Consider the following 16824-nt stretch of genomic DNA (forward strand, 5'->3'; position numbering starts at 1 on the left):
ACCGTCATTCATAATTCATTTCATTTCCAGTGTGCTGACTGTTCATTATTGTAGTATTTTCCCCTTTACAGTAGCCTCTTTGGCATTTGTACACCTAGCCTATGGGAACAGTTTACCCAGGCAGCGACAGATCCAGATGACTGGCTGACCAAGGGAGTGTTTGGTCTTTGAGATCAGGAATCCTCATCCTTCGGTGTACCCCTGAGAGAAGTAGAGGATCCAGACTACGTGTTTCAACTATCAAACCTTTTCATCAAATTTCAGAAGATAACTCAGTCCTAATCACGCTTCTTCCCAAACCGCGTCAAAGCTAGAGGTGTTTTCTAGTCCAGCACGGGGCCGTGTTGCTTTGGGTCGAGCATCAGCATGTCTTCTGAAAGGTTTCACTCGACTGGCCTGTACAGGCCTACCTGTCTTCAGTTCACCATAAAATGTCACGCTATCTGGCTGTTCACTTCACATGCTCTTAGATCCTGCTCCAAAGAGCTTGATTCTCATGGGGTGGATTCCCTCGTGGATCACACCATAATGACAGTTATCGTTGCTGGAGTCTCTAACTCCGGAGGACCAGAGGCACACTGGCGTCCTTCGCTGATGATGAGGACCAAGCTGGCACACACTGCCTAACCAACCATTGTCAGAGCCCTGGGAATAGATAGGACTGAGAAGATAAATAAGACAGTCCTGCCCTCAGATTTTTTTGGTGAGAAAATCTATGCAAATCCCGGAAATAAATGGTTGAGGAGAGGGGAGAGACCAGCATGGGGAGCATGCTATTAGTGGTAGAGTGTGGAAGCAGCCAGCCTCAGGCTCCAAATTGGAGTGGCCTGTGCATGCGTGTGTGTGGTGCGGAGGGGTGCCTTTTCCCACCCTGCCGCGGCAGCTCAGTCTGTGGAAACGCACCTGTTTGTGTTATCAGACACAGGCCCGATCTCAAACAGTACAATATCAGTTCTTTACGGGCTTCGAAACTCAACTTCTTCCCCTTGCCAGCTGTCTAACAGAATGCTCGATTCCTGTTTACCTGGTAGTGCTAGAATGTATTTGGACAAGGAGGCAGAATTCGTCTGTAGCTTCTCGGTCATCAGGGGAGAATTGTTGGTCAGAAGATTTAGCAGTTTAATATATGACCTTAATTTTCACCTGGAGGTCAACCCGAGTGTTCCCATTTTTGAGAAGGAAGATAAATTAATAACCAGTCACCTAGCTGCTTGGATGTGTAGGTTACAACTGGGCAAACAAGGACCAGGGAGCATGTGTGTTTCAAGGTCACCCAGAGTAGCTTTAGAACCTGCAAAAATGGCTCTCAGGAATTTGAAAATAATTCCAGTAAAGCCCTTTATTGCCGTTTCGATTACTGAAGCCTGATGAAGAAATCGGCTTATTTTAACAAGGAAGACACACACATGGAAAAAAAAAAAAAATGCCTTTGTTGGTTATCTCAAGATCTTTGGTTCAAGTAGAATAACATGTGACTTTTGTTAAAAATATGAATGTTAATAAAATTTGGGGGTGAATCATAATCTCCATGGCTCCCCCTCTACCCCCTGTGCCCCTGTTCCACTCTGGCCTTCTGAATTAGCCCCTCTGATTTCTTTATGGTGCTTCTACCCAGCCTGACACACAGGACAAAGGTCTTGGAACCATCAAGTGACTTCTATAGACTCTGCACCATGAGAATGGGGAGCACAAGGGGCCCCCTTTTTTATGAGGCTCTTGTGCAGTGGGGCTGCTGGGGTAGAATTCCTTCCTCTGCCTTCCCCTCCAGTAGACAAGGTTTAACCTGATTATGCCCAGCAGGCAAGCAGGCGCCCTTGGAAATTAGTCTCCTTATTGAGATAAACTGTAGAGAGGGCATGCTTATAAAGGAAAGAATTCAAAGCTAGAAAATATGTTTAAATGTTTGATAATGGGGAATGCGAAGGGGGAAAATGAAGATGTGTTAACATCTAGCATTTTCTCTGCTTTCCCTTATTTATACTCCTCTTAAATTACTAATGTGACGTGACTTTGTGACCCCAAATTTGGGGTAAATAAGGATCCACAGTGAGAGGGTATTCAATTTCCTGGGAAAAGAAATTGCCTTTCTCTCTCTCTGTCTCTCTCTGTCTCTCTCTCTCTCTCTCTCTCTCTCTCTCTCTCGGTGAAGCCATTTCCAGCATAAAAATAATTCCATTGCACAGCATAAAATAAAGTTCTGTGTTTAATCATGCATTTGCCCTGCATCCCCTCCCGGCGGGTGTAAATGACACCTAGAGCGACCCTGCCCATCAGTCGCCACACGGGAAGCACTAAGACACAATCCAAAACTCAACAATTCAGAAATTCGTTTACCTGTGCCTTTAACGAAGGTGTGTGGTGGGGAGCAAGCCCAGGGTGCTCCTTAGAAAACCAGCAACATTTCGAGAAAAAAGTAGTCATTTGCTCTTTTCTCTAGCCTACTCCTAAGAAATCACCGCCAATAGGAAAATACTTCGTACAGATAAATTTCACTCTCTTTTATGACCTAATATAAAATTTAGCACAAAAAGTTGATCATATGTACAAAAACACTAAAAAAGAACTTAGAAATGCGAGGGGAAATTTTTTCATCCATTTTAAACTACCTTTCTGAATTGATTAAATATAGGAGCCTCTTTTCTCAGGAGGGACCAGCAAATTAGAAGTTAAAATGAAAAGAGAAGTTCTGGTTTAACCCTAAAGCACCCTCTTTCAGTTTTAGCCTGGTCAGACCCACAGTGAGATGTAACTGTGAGCTGATTGTGAACTGAGAGGTTTTTATTTTGTTTTGTTTTATTTTATTTTATTTTTTAATTAGTTTCAAGTATACTTTACATTGGTTAGACATTTATATAGTTTGTGAAACGAGCCCCCTGATTGCTCCTTCTCTCCTCTGGCTGTACACCTCCCCGTTATATTAATGCTAGCTGCATTCCCTGTACCATTCTCCCCATCCTCGTGACCATCTATCAGCTACTGTCCATCACCAGATTGGATAAGGATTCTTTTTGTGGCCAAGGCCAGTCAAACTTTTAAAAATGATATTTCCACCTAAAGGCTTATGCTCTTTACTTTCTCCAAAAACAGCCCATTTAATTATTTGCATAAATTTGGCTTCAGAAATATTAAGATGCTAATTGTTATGGGCTCATTTTATTATTCACTCTCATATCCAAAGCATTTACCTTCTTAATAAAAATAGAAATTTAGTGCAAAGGGATTGTTCTTAACCGCTTCACTAAACTAAGTCCAAACTCAATTTCCAAAGTGAGTAAAAAAGGTCTTTACGAAGTGCTAAGTCACCAACATATGTCCTTTTTCATACTTTTATGTGCCCTACAAAGTTTTTCGCAGGATGCGCTCATAGTGTTTTCCCAGAGAAACACACACACACACACACACACACACCACACCACATACCAACATTGTTGATTCGTTGGGTTTCTGTTTGGAGACCGACCGTACTGCGCGTGTTATGATTCAAATGACTATTTGTTCTTCTAACTTCTTAGAAGGGTAAACTATTGGGAAACAGTTAAAACCAGTAGCAAAAGACATTGGCATCTGACTCTTAAACTTAATTCTTTTGTATTGAGACACTTCTTTTTGATGAGGGATAGTGGAAAGAGGTGATACACTTCTGTGTTGCATTTTAAAGCTATTTTTCTCCTCCAAATTTGAATAACAGCCAGACCCTATACTTACAATTAACACCGACCACTTTTCCAAGCATTACATGAACTGTAAACTACAAAAAAAAAGGCCTAGCTGAAGGTTTTCTTGGTGAAAACTCAGTGGTATATACAATGTGGGTTTGAACTGCACAGGTCCACTCATACACCGATTTTTTTTTTTTTAGTGAATACTGAAAATTTACTTTCCTTATGATTTTCATAATAACATTTTCTTTGCTCTAGCTTACTTTATTGTAAAAGTACAGACTATAATACATATAGCATACAAAATATGTGTTAACTTACTATTCAACAGCAGGCTATTAGTAGTTACGTTTTGGGGCATCAAAATCGACGTGATTTTTGACTGCATGGGGGTTAGCACCTCTAACTCCTGCATTGTTTAAGAGTCAACTCTATTTCTTTTTCCTTAGTCTCCTTTTCCATCCCTGCCTCCAACAGACACACACACACACACACACACACCCCTTAAAAGGGAGAAAATGGGCAATGTGCTCAGCAGAAACATAGACAGGCGAGGACGAGAGTTGGCCGTCTGTGTACCTCATCGCTGTATGACAGCTGAGGGTGTCTAGGCAGCTCCAACCCTCGCACAAAGCAGGTGCTGTTATTGACAAAGTATCTGCATTTACTTCTGGAAACGGAAATGCCATCGATGCTGCCATGGACGTCAGCATCAAGTGTGACAGCATTTTCTATTTAAAACTTTCAGAAATCACCACTTAGCAACTGGAAAGAAAGTTTCTCCCTTTTAATGATCAGAGCACAGTCATTGTTTACTATGTTTAAGGCCAACTTACTATTTAAATTTCTTAGCCTTTAAAAATAAAACATCCTTTTGTCAGTTTAAAGTTGTTAGGAAAATTTTAGTAATATAGTGTCTGCATATTGCCCGTAAGATATTTGATGCAAATTTGCATTCATAGTGACAGTAATGATTCTGCTGATTTTATTTATTTTATACTTTCCACCTTATGAAGGAAACAAGGTCTAGCAATGTCTCTTAGAAATAACTGTTACTTGAAGGGTTGGTGAGTCTTTGCAAGTCTGTTTAACCATAGAGTTCATAGAGTTGGTTTCTTTTGCAGTTTCCAATTTTACAAGCCAAGACACATCCTATAATCTAAATACTGAAAAACTGATCTCATCAGGCATGTTTTAAGAAGAATAAAGATTAAGTAAACCTAAGTCGTTAAGGAGATGGGGAGTATTTAAAAATTAGTTAAATGCCTGAATCCTGTGCCAGAGGGGACTCATTTCAGTGTGTCCACTGTGGTCCCTAGAGGTCCCATGAAATCGGCTCATGAATGAGACTTTCTCCTCAGCAAATAAGCCTATTTTAGAACTATAAGCCTATTATTCTTTAGAAGGGATCTTGATATTTGATTAATTTTTATTTGAGGCTTTGTTTAGTGGCTCCTAACGACTGATTGAAGTACAAAATACTTGATGTGGGAGGAACTAAAAGCTTCTCAGGGCTGAGGAGGTGAAGCCAGAAGAAAGAAAGTGAATTGGGCAAAGGAAATGGAGCAATCTGGAAAAGACAGCCCGGGAGAGGGAAAAGCAAGCTGCAAACAGTTCCATAGGGCTTCGAGCTGCCACTTGTGAGGCCCATTTGCTGGGCCACACTAATCTGCTAACACACTTCCCTGAGAGGTTTGCCTGGCCTGGAAGAGTGTAGGCTGGCCACACTGCCCACTGCTCAAGAGCACCTGAGTAGCAGCAGCAGCAGCCTCCAAGTCAGGAACTCCAGGGGCCGGGCCGACTGTGGATACAGCTGGCCTCAGGAGTCTTGCCAGCCTTTCTCGCAGACAGAGTGGCTGGCACATTTCTGGGAAACAGATGAACAGCAGACTTAACTCCCAAGCACAAACGTAGGTGAGACGAGGGTGTGGTTAACAATCAACATATTAATAGATGAATAAATCGTCCTCTAGATCTGCAGCCTTAGATTAATTCGCCGAGACATTAACTCTGTTTGAGAGCTGTGCTCTGCTCTATTCAAGTACTTTCTGGCCACCTAGTAGGCACAACACAGAAAGTGAGAGTCAAAATAAGCACGACACAGTCAGGAGCGGCACATATGCAGGTGAAATGGGATGCTTCGAACCGTGAGAGTAAAGGTAGAATGCTCCCAGAGCGTCAGACTGAGGAATGCCACTTTTTCCCATAAGCACATTTCTGTGAGCCTGTAGAAGGTAGTGAACAAATAGGTGATGTGATAAAATCAGACTTTTAAAAACACCGACCTGACAGGAGAGTCAGGGAAAAGAGAGGAGAAAGAGATAGGATGCTGAGCCGGTGGATGCAAGAGTCCAGTTCAACTTCTCAGGAACCAAGTGTGATGCCTGACACGTGGCCAACGGCAAATAAATATGTTTCCCCTTCCTCTAATTCGGGCTGGTGTGGTGGCAGTGTACGGATATAAGAGAGATTACTTGGGGAAGAGGAACAAATTTGGCAAATACTTGGACATAAGGGATTTAGAAGAGAAAAAGAACTAGAGGAGAGGTGGGATTTCGAATTTTAAAAATCTGGTCTTAACGGGGTGCAGGCAGGAAGAGACTAGTTTTGAGAGAAAGATAAGTCGACTTTGGACATTGAATTTGGACTTGGGATATTACAGGGACAATTTCACCCCTGACACAGAGGTGGAACCAGAAGTGGATTTGCCTTGAAGCTCAAGTTTTCATGCCTCTCACTTTCCCCGGATACATATCTAGTGTTGCGTTTCTTTAAAAAGCTCCCTCAAGACTTATACAAGCTTCAGGCCCCACAAAATATGGACCCGTCCAGGTTGAAGTCAGAAAGGCAGTATTCAGGAGATAATGGGCGCTAAAAGGTTGGAAGAATCCAGTTACTGTCCTCAAAGGACTAGACAGGTCAGCAGAGGAGGCCAGAGAGGCGGAGAGGAGTCCTGTGGGCCCGGATGTTGCGAGAGATCAAAGGGAAGTGGGGCTGAGGATGGGTCACTGGACTTGACCCCTAAAAAAGTGACTGATTTTAGAGCACACACTCAGTACAATGTGTGTGTGCGGGTGGTGGGTGGCGGGTGGCGGGTGGCGGGGGAGGCAGGCGGAGCCCAGGTTGGAGCTGGAGGTTGAGGAGTGGGAAGTGTGTAGTGAGTGTAGACTCATCTAAGGAGGCAGACACAAAGGGAGAGAGTGTCATTTAACTTTTGCCTCTATAGTCAATTTTCCTTTGGAATTAATATTAACTCCCTGGTCATGGGGCTATCCGTCTTGTATTACATTTCCCACTCCTAGAGATTGTCTGTGGTTTTAGTTGGATCTGTTTCCCTTCGTGGTTAGCATAAGCCTGGTGGACAGCTAAGAAATGGGTTTTTGGCGGGAATGGATGTTTTCTTACTTTTGTTTTTTTGTTTGTTTTTTACCCCGCTATTTTTTCTTTTTCTATCCACATGGAGGTCGGGAATTCTGTCCTGGGAGTTCAAGAGCGGAGGACCAGGGTGGAGAGAATGAAGTCATCAGGCACCAGAGGCTGGTGTCTGTTATCTGGGCTCACCAAGTCAAAGGTAGCGATGACTTCATCGCCTCGGAGGGAGCCTCCCTACCCCTGCAGCTCATTTCCGATCAGCCGGTTTGTCCGGGATAGGTTTTCTTGGACTACTCGTTTCTCACTGCCTGGCCTCGCAAGTCAATTCGAAAAAAAGATGCAATTAAATTGTTCCCCTGTTTTCTCCTGTGAGGAACCTTTCCCAGACATAGTTTGTTCATGTGATCAGGACTGGGGTGGACTTTTTTTCTTTTTTGCTTAACTATAACTAAAAGGTTCCTGTTACAGTCACCGTTGAGATTTTTTTTTTTTTTAAATATATTAAACTTACATGTTGGCAGGTCCCCGAGAGGAACTGACCTTTGAGAAGCGCCGGCCCTGCTGGGATTCGGCTACGCCGGTTGGGACAGTTCACCCAAGTCCTGCCTAGTGCTCCAGAGAGAAACAAGTGTGAGGCACAGGGTGACCTGGCGCGCGTTTGGGTGTGTGCGCGCTGTGCGTGCAGGAGTGTGAGCGCGCGTGTGCGCAGGGGAGGGTGCCGGGGTGGCTGCCGCAGAGGCTTCTTTGTGGAAGGCTCTTGCGGGTTCGGAAGCCAGCCTGGCGCCTCCTCTTTGCTGGTTCGACGAGGACACCTGCCTCTTCTGCACAGTACGTACATCTCTCCCCCATCGCCCTTATTACTCTCGGTGGCCGCCCACCCAGTCCCACGCCAGCCTTCGGAGAGGGCTTCCAAACCCCGGGGGCCCCGCGCAGGTGTAGGTGAGCGCAGCAGCGCGGACGTTGCCGCTGGGAGGGGGGAAGTAGCCGAGCAGGAAGGGGCGTGCTGGCCTTGCGGCGGGCGCTGGAGCAGCCTCGTTCTCAGCATTGTTACCTGAGGCAGCAGCCGCGCCGCGCCCCGCCCAGCGCCGCCCTGCCCCCTCGCGGTCCCGGGCGCCGGGGCTGCAGTGACCCGGGAAGAGGCAGCAGCACTGAGAGCGAGGAGCGCGCGCAGGGAGCGCGGGCCGGGGGTAAGTGTGACCCGCGCCGCGGAGGCAGAAGCGCTCGCTGCTCTGGGGCACCGGGAGCTACCGACTCCCCAGATCCGGAGGGCGAGCGGCGGAGATCAGCCAGGACCTGGGGCTGGGGAGCCGAGCCTCGGCCGCCTTCGAGCCTCCCTGGGAAGGCTGGGGAGGTTTGAGCTCCCTCCACATCCGCCGGGTGACTGTGGCGGCTGCACTCCCTGGGCCGCAGAGGACAGCGATCTGTCCCTGGAGGCGAAGACGCACGGGTTTGGACCCGCGTCCCAAGAACGAGCTAGGTCGCGGGCTGTCTCTAGGTTGGACCTGGGTCGCCTGATTTAGCTTCAGCTGCTAAGACTTTGGAGTAAAGCGAGCCCTTACGTGATCCCTGGCTGTCCAGGAGCCCGCAACTGGGGGGCGCACCACTCGCCCCTCCTGACAGTGGGTGCGGGGCTGGCGAGCACCGCGTCCGCGCGATGCGGACCGAGGATGAGGTGGCTCGCTCTCTCTTGCCCTCTGGCCGTGCGAAGTTCAGGTTAGAAGTTGCGCACTGCACTTGTGGAAGTTTGGGGAGGAAGTGGGTGGGCTGGCGGGTCACCTCCAGCCGTTGCGGTGCCTCCAGCCCGGGAACAGCGGGCTCTAGGTTTAATCCTGCGACCGAACACCAGGAGTCTCCCCTCTCCGGTTTTTCTGGCCGGCTCTTCCCCGGTACCTTCGGCTGATCCGCAGTGCGGCCGTGAGGCTTTCACCCTCGAGTCTGAGACCCCCAACCCCGGACTTGGGAGGTGCCGCCGCAGAGGTGCGAGGAGAGGACGGGGGCCAAGTCCACGAACCAGGGGACCCCCCTCCCCCATATCGCTTCAAGCACCGAGACACCTTCCCTAGTTAGCCTCCTCCCCCTGCTTTAGGGAGCTCGGCGCGGCTACCCCCGCGGAGGAGGTGGGCACGCGGAGGGGTGGGCGGGAGGTGGAGAGCGCTAAAGCCGGGGCCCTCGGGCGAGGGGGCGGGGTCCGGCGAGCCCCCCGGCCCGCCCCGCCCCGACCCGCGGGCCGTTGTGGCGCGGGGATGGACGAGGCGGTGCGGCTGCTGCTCCATTCGCCTCTGCCCGGGATCCAGCGTACGCTCCCGGGAGGCCTGGGGTCCAGCCCTTCCCGGGCGTCGGCCCTGTGGGCCCCGCGTGTTCCCTCGCGGTAGGCGGCGACCTCCCCAGCGCGCGCCCTCGCCGGCCGGGGCGAGCGCCGCAGAGCCTGCGCGGCGCACCGGCGCTCGCTCCCCCCCGCCGCTGCTGTCCAGATAAGGACTGTGCCGGGGGCTGGCGTGCGCCCCGCGGGGACCTCGCCCTGGCGTCTCTCCCGCTGTCGCCAGCCGCTGAACTGGGACGCCGCTGTGTGGCTGCCGCGGGCCAGGGGCTCGCGGCGCCCTCCCGATCCTTTTGTGTGGCCGAGCCGGTGGCAGTTTGGTGAGTGGCTGGGGCAGGACCTAGATCGTGGGGTTGGGGCGAAAGGACGCGGTGGACCGCTCGCGAATGCAAAGACCTAGACAACTACTGTGTCCAGACTTTTTGAAAGAAATTTTGCCCCCGGTGTTCCCCGCGCCTTTTCAGAACCTAGTCAGTTTCAAACATCTGTTTGCACATAAACTGCCTCTAGGGTTCGGCCGTCTGTGACCCCCCTCTACTGATCCACAGTTCCCTGCCTGGAATGAGTAGCCAGCGCTTCCTTCCTCTTCTCTAGAGCATCTTTTGGCGTTCGTTTGCTTTTTTCCTTGGTTTTGAGACATTGGGAGAAACTGAAAATGCACATTCAAAAACAGGCGTTCCTTCTCTGCTTTAAGGGTGTTGAGTTCCGGGGCATCTGTGAAATGTTTATCTTGTGAGCAAATTAAATACGCTGACTGGAAACGGTCTTGGGTTCTTTCACTGCTGGTTAGAGTGCTGAGGTGAAGAGTTGGATGTTGCCAGCTCTGGTTCCGACTGTGCGGTCGACAGTCTGTGTGTAATAAGCAAGGTTTTGAAAGATGGGGGCGGGGGAGGGGGCTTCGCCCAGTGAGTTAGTGGCGTGGGCAGAAATTCCGTATTTTAGAATTGTCTGTACTCTCTCCGCCCATTCTTCTCCCCCAAATAAAATAGGGCTCTGAGTTCCTCTGCCTCTTCTTTCCAAACCTGGTGTGCTCTGCTCCCATTTGTCATCAGAAAAGTGTGGGCTAGCCCTTTCTGCTCCCACCTCTGTGACACATGTGAGAAATCAAGGGGAAAGATTTGCTGGTGTGGGCTTTCCTTGGCGTCTACTTTTGATGATTGTTTACCTAGGGGGTGAGTGACCCCTTGAGCAACAAGACGCCAGCTAACTCAGGAAAGCTCTGAATTGACTTTCAGGAGCATGCTTTTCTCCTAAATGCACTGAAATAAGGCATACGTACTCTCTTTTCTTCCCTTGCATTCACTCTTCAGGAGAATGGAGCATTGGCTGTGTTTCTGATACCAACAGCAAAGTTATGCTGGCTGTTTAGGCAGGAAAGGTGAGGAAGGGGCCAGAGGGCTTCTCTAAAGACCTTATGAACATTCTCATTCTGAGACTCCTTGCTTGTTGACAGGTAAAGGCTAAGTACATGGTCACAGCATCCTCTTATTAAAAATTCACAGCTGAGCTATAGCCTCCCCAGGAGGGTCCATCACTCAGACACGCCTCTAATGGGCCATGATTAAGCAGTCAGGGGACTGGAAGAGAAGTTCTCATCTTCAGAGCCTTACCGTGACAGCTCTACTTTTCCCTCAGAGCTGGACATTTGTCAGCCTGAGCAGCCATCCTCCCTGCTGCTAAGGTCCCCAACCCGGAGGTGAGATGTTAAATACAAGCCTGTCTCAGTCTGCCCTAGGGGAGATTGATGGACACTTGACATTTTCCAGACAGAGCCAAGGCTAATTCCATTGTTGTTGCTGGTAATTACCAGCTGTGAGAAACAGCCAGTGTCTTTAGGTCTGCCACTTCACCTGTGTTCTCGGGTACTTGGAGACTATGCGTTTGCATCTTTACTGTGGACAGTACCATAGTAAATCAAATGTTCTTTGTGTGTCCTCTGTTGTAATATCTCCTGAGACTATGGAAAGGGTTAGAATGTCTGTCTGCACTCTTTTCCCTACCATCTCTCTGACAGGAGAAATCCCGGCCAAGGGGGAAGCTCTATTGAAGCTCTATAGAGGCCGGCAGTTAAAGCATTAGCATCTTAGCTAATCATTACTGGAGAACTTATTCATTAGAAGCTGTTGGAAGCCTAGGATTCTTGTATGTTACCCTGGGAAAAAATTAGCCAGACAACATACCAGGAACAATGTTGTTAATTTTCTTTTGATTCTTTAACTTTTAAAAATAATATTCTCTCAAGATGAGGCAGTGGTCAAGGATCATGCCAATGCATAGCTAACACGTGTTACTTATTACTTTAACAAGTTTTCATCTGGTACTTCTGTGTAACTCATAATAAAAAGAGTTAATCTTCTGGAGTTTTGGTATTAGAAGACAGTGCTTTTGCACAACCTCCAAGTGTATCGTCTTTTTTACTGTTTATTAGCGTCTCTCTTTACATTTGCTTTGTGAGGTTTACTGGCACCTCTGTACATATAGTTACTCAGCACAGAACGAGTTATTGCTTTCTAGGATGGAGACGTTTTTAGCTTATCGCCATTCTTAACAGGGATAATCTATAAACAAGTCAGCATATCTGGAATCGAAGGATTAGCAACTCTTCTATACATGATTAGTGAATTGGAGGATTAGCATGAGCTATTTCATGTACAGAAGTTTTTTAAAAATATGTAAGGATAAACTGCCAAGATTACCTGTGCAGTCTTGAAAAAAAGAAGAGTTCAAATATAACTATAAACTGTAATTGACAATGAGTCATTTGCTTTAGAGATGCCAACCATGAAAACAGCCTAGTTATGCCCCTAATGATAATTATGAAAACTCCTTTTAAAAGCCAGTTACATCTCAAGTGAGCTATAAGTTGGCTTAGATAAATATTTTTAGTTTTACTTTCTAAAAACTTATTCGGTTATGAATGGCTGCACAAGACTGAATGTACGTAATGTCACTGATATACATTTGAAAATGGTTAAAATGGTGAAAAATTAAGTTATCCAATTAATAGTTGGAAATGCTGTTTTCTACCCATACATAATTTTTAGAACTGAAATATCCAAACATTTTCTAAAAATATCCACACCTGTCATGTAAAAATAATTTAATTTATAATCATTGAGTATTAAAAAGGGACAAATCTCACAAACCTTGTAACCTAGAAAGCAGAGAATGGAAATATTAAAGGTTTCTAGCAGGCTTAGCATTTTATCTATAAACCCAATACATATTTTATAGCTAATGTAATGCCTATGAGGGTAAAGAGAAATCATATGTACACGTGACACCGGTGGCTGTTAATAATAGCTAACTCTGCACAAGGGTCTGGGTAGGACTCGACATGTATTTGTTCATATATTCCTATACAAGCCAATGAAATGGTATGTCCTTTATATCGTAGATGAGGATGTTGAAATGTACGGTTAATAACCCGCCTCACATCAGCTTGCACGCCTAAGAAGTAGCAGAACGAGAGTCTGAGGAAAAGCGATTTATTTCCGGAATCTCCACTGTTATTCCCAAGGCTACCCTGCCTTTCATATGTAGTTCTGTGTAAAACATTTCATAATATTTGAATTAGTGATATCAGTTTACTCCTGTGTAACCCGGTATTTTTTGACCAGTGTGTGTTTGTGAGTGTGCGCTTTCACACTGATGCTGTAAAAAGACGGTTACACTCCGAAGTCCAATTTTATAAGCCCCTCCGTTTGGCCCTCTATGACCTGGAGGGACCAGTTACCTTTTCATACACCCGTGTAGTCAGGGGGCTCGTCCCTTCTTCCACGTCTCCATTTACCTGTCCTCTTATAAGAAGGAATGTCGTTGTTTTGACCCCTGTTTTCACATCAGGTCCATAACAACCCAACACCAAAACAAACACTTAAAGGTCAGCAAAAATACAATCTCCCCAAGCAAGTCAGTGCCTGTGTGGATAAGGGATTGATGTGTGGCAGGTGTGATACGGACAGCATATCCTTACGTGTGTGTGTCTTTGCTAATAGTGTCACAGGAGAAGCATGAGAGGCAGGTGAGGGCTTCCGATGGTTTCCAAAGAGCAGCTTAACTAGAATCCAAAGCGATAGCATCAGAAGTGATGATAGAAGTCATGTAATGTACCCCAACCTCCTAATTTTACAAATGAGAAAACTGAAGTCTAGCGAGGCGAAGAGACTTGTCTAAAATTGTACACAGAAGAGCTCGAGCTAGAGCTGGAACCTTTAATCTTCGTGTCTAGTGGTTCTTTTCTCTATTCGCGAGGATGTCACATTACCAAGTGGAGCAGGAACGTGGTGGCCCCGACTCCAGGGGGATGAGTTTGGCAATTGTTTTATCTCCAAATGCCCTGCCCAGTACATGCAAGGTGGAAGACGCTAGCTGATTGGTAGGGGACATGTCCATACTGGAGACAGGCAGGTTCCTTAACGCCTAAAGCTTCAGCCGTTTGGGTGATTTCCCTAGGGGTTGGGTATCCATTGCCCAAAGAAAACGAGCCGGGTAATGAATAAGTACTTTATTCATAAAGTGAGTGATACTTGCTGCACCTTTAGCGGGTTCTCAGTAAATATGTGTTCTATCAATTAACAGAAGGTTTCCGAGTTGGACTTTTTGCTGCTGTTTTGGGAGCATCTCCAGGTAGTAAAATTTGGTTCACATTTAGAAAAGTGTTCGTCCCTTTGAATGTGTTGTTGCTCATTGATTTTAATATCCAGCTGCTCTAGGACTGGCACTAGCCTCTGAAGGGAATGGCTAGTACTAGAATGTTTTCCGGTACTGATTTTAACTTCATTTTATCTTTGTAGGTTGGGAAGATGACACACGACGCGGTTGTCTTTTTCTCTGGCGACAGATTAGCCAGTGACAAAATATGACACAAGTTTGAAGTTTGTGTCTGCTTCCCCAAGGTCAAGAAATTATCTCCATAGAAGGCAACAGTACTATACTATGCATGTTATGAATTGTGTGTCCTTGGCCAGTGATAAAGAAAATGGGACTATCTCCACGGCCTCTGGATTCATGATTGGACAGACGCCCCCCCCACCCCCTCCTCCCCCACCCCCTCTCCCTCCACCATGTCCTGGGGAAGGGTTTCCTCCCTCTACCCCTCCTCCTCCCCCACCTCCTCTCCCAGTGGGAACCCCCATCCCACCTCCCCCTCCAGGACTGCCCTCCACTTCTCACTTGAACGGCTACAACCACCTTGGTAAGAAAAAGCGGATGAGAAGCTTCTTTTGGAAAACCATTCCGGAGGAGCAAGTTCGTGGCAAAACCAACATCTGGACCTTGGCAGCCAGGCAGCAGCATCACTACCAGATCGACACGAAGACCGTCGAGGAGCTCTTTGGGCAGCAAGAAGATACCACCAAGCCTTCCCTTTCCAGGAGAGGAGGGTCTTTAAATTCATCCTTCAGGGAAGCCAGAGAGGAGGTAAGAACGCGCCGGCGTTGCTTCGAGTTGGGGGGTGGATGTACATTTCACGACTTGCTAGGATCACTACGAAATAAGATAATATGAGGGAATGTGCTCTGGGAATGATAGTGAGGGCCTCACATGATGAACTGGAGCGGAGTAGTGACAAAGCATAGGAAGCTTGCCGGACCCTCCCGGACATCTCGGTGGATTATGACCTCATGCAGAGAACATGCTGCCTGGGGGCCGTCCTCCTTGGCCTCTCAGCTCAGCCGGCTCTGCGCATCTGCTGTGGTTTCCCCTGGTGGAATACTTCTGCTAGAGTCCAGGATTATTCGTTTCCATTGAAACAAACAAACAAAAAAAAACCCAGATTCCCGAACTCAGCTATCTGCGATGAACAGGAGCTTTCTGAGACAAAATGCCTTGTGTTACATAGCGTCATGAACAAGTACACATCCTTAGGATTTTATCCTTACTTTTCCCTCCAGTTTCCTCACGCGGGTGTTTGGAGATGGCCTTCATGCCTCAGGTCTCTGAATTAAATTGTGGCCATTGGGGAACAGAGATTTCCAGAGAGCCACAGCCTGAAGCTATTTCCAGATAGACTTTCTAGGAAGCATCTCTCCATTTAACACACAATGTTTTACTTTGAGAAAAAAATAAAGCTGAGCAAGTTATAAGAAGTTAACTGAAAGCATGGCCAGAGCTCCAGGTCACTATGTTAATAGAAACTGAGTCCAAAATTGCCTTATAAGTACTCTCTGTGTAGAAACAGGAGAGTAAATTAAGAAACCTCTACTTGCTAGAATAGATAATTAGGAAACTAGGAATTAAAAGGGAAGAATGCTGCCTACCAGAAAAAAAAAAAAAGCAACAGAAATGCATCATATTTTAATCTGTTGTAAAGGAGCAGAGAAAATAGGTCAGAGATGGAGCTGACGAGATAAGAGAGTAGGCAGGGCTCTGGAATGAAGTGGCAGCTCCCTGCGTTACTGAATTCTTGAGCTGACAATATTGACCTCTTTTCTCCAGCTCAGGAACACGTTAACCTCTCTCCACGGATTCACTCGGGGGCCTTTGATGACGCTGGTATGGTCACCCGTTGAAACAGCCAAGAATCTCTGTATTATAAAATCTGGAGACCGCTGGGATTAGAATCAGAGAGGGGGAGCCTTCAAGGCCACCCTTGCTGCTGGACCCAGGCGTTCCATGCTCTTTCCTTTATGCAAAGTCCTTTTATTTCTTAGTGGATTCTTTCAGGATTGGAAGGCACAAGAAGTCATTTCCTTAGCGCCCTGGCCTTTGGCCCTGCTTCCACTGAGGTTTCCTATTGTACAGTTGCTCATTTCTCAGCATTGTTTCTGAGCTCTGCTTACTGAATTTCAAGAATTTTGAAGGAAAGACTGGATGGGTACATGGAGAGAAAGAGCGCATGTCCCAGAAAGGCACCTGTAACACACAGAGGGGGGTCCGACTCACCGTGCTCCTCGGGAGCAGCTGGCCTTTGTCATTTGGGGTCATTTCTTATGCCAAATGACAGTTCAAGGGGCTACAAGGAACTTTCTGCTTTACAGTTGTAATTTTGAGAAAGGGTAAGGACCTCTCAGAGAGGAAGGAGTGGCAGGGAGCGTGGCATCATCTCTCGACTATGCTGAAGCAGAAATGTCCATTTCTAGGCCAGATCTAAAATTCAGGGAAAAAAGAGTCTTTCTCCTTACCTCCTTCTACCCCTAGACCCTATGTATAGGTTTACTTTGTTTTCTTGAACTTAAAAAAACTGAAAGTGAATAATCATTTTTTCAATTGTAGTCAAATACATATAACATAACAATTACCATCTCAATCATTTTTAAGTGTACAGTTCAGTGGCAATGAAACATCCACGTTTGTTGTAAACCACCATCACCATCCATCCACAGAAGTCTCTCATTTTGCAAATGAGACTCTGTACTGATTAAACAATAACTCCCCATTTCTCCTCCCGGCCGTGGGCAGTCACCCTTCCATTTTCCCTATGAGTTTGACTATTCTAGACACCTTATGTAAGTGGAATCACACGCTATTTATCTT

At 46.7% G+C, this 16824-nt stretch overlaps 1 protein-coding gene across 4 annotated transcripts in view; it reads left to right on the forward strand.

The window, feature by feature from the left end:
- Positions 1-7268: 7268 nt before the first annotated feature.
- Positions 7269-16824, forward strand: part of FHDC1 (FH2 domain containing 1) — a 37098-nt gene continuing 27542 nt past the window's right edge. Inside the window, exons 1-2 of one of the 4 annotated variants that reach the window (XM_016144599.2) lie at positions 7269-7859; positions 14145-14769. In XM_016144599.2, the coding sequence (XP_016000085.2) occupies positions 14287-14769 (483 nt within the window). In that variant the 5' untranslated portion in view covers positions 7269-7859; positions 14145-14286. Of the gene's footprint in view, positions 7860-8124; positions 8219-8248; positions 8745-9280; positions 9669-14144; positions 14770-16824 lie in introns of those variants that run through there. The other 3 variants (XM_016144601.2, XM_016144600.2, XM_016144598.2) reach the window with 3 other exon arrangements.

The sequence above is a fragment of the Rousettus aegyptiacus genome, unplaced genomic scaffold (genome assembly GCF_014176215.1).
Source record: "Rousettus aegyptiacus isolate mRouAeg1 unplaced genomic scaffold, mRouAeg1.p scaffold_m13_p_16, whole genome shotgun sequence".
NCBI lineage: Eukaryota > Metazoa > Chordata > Mammalia > Chiroptera > Pteropodidae > Rousettus > Rousettus aegyptiacus.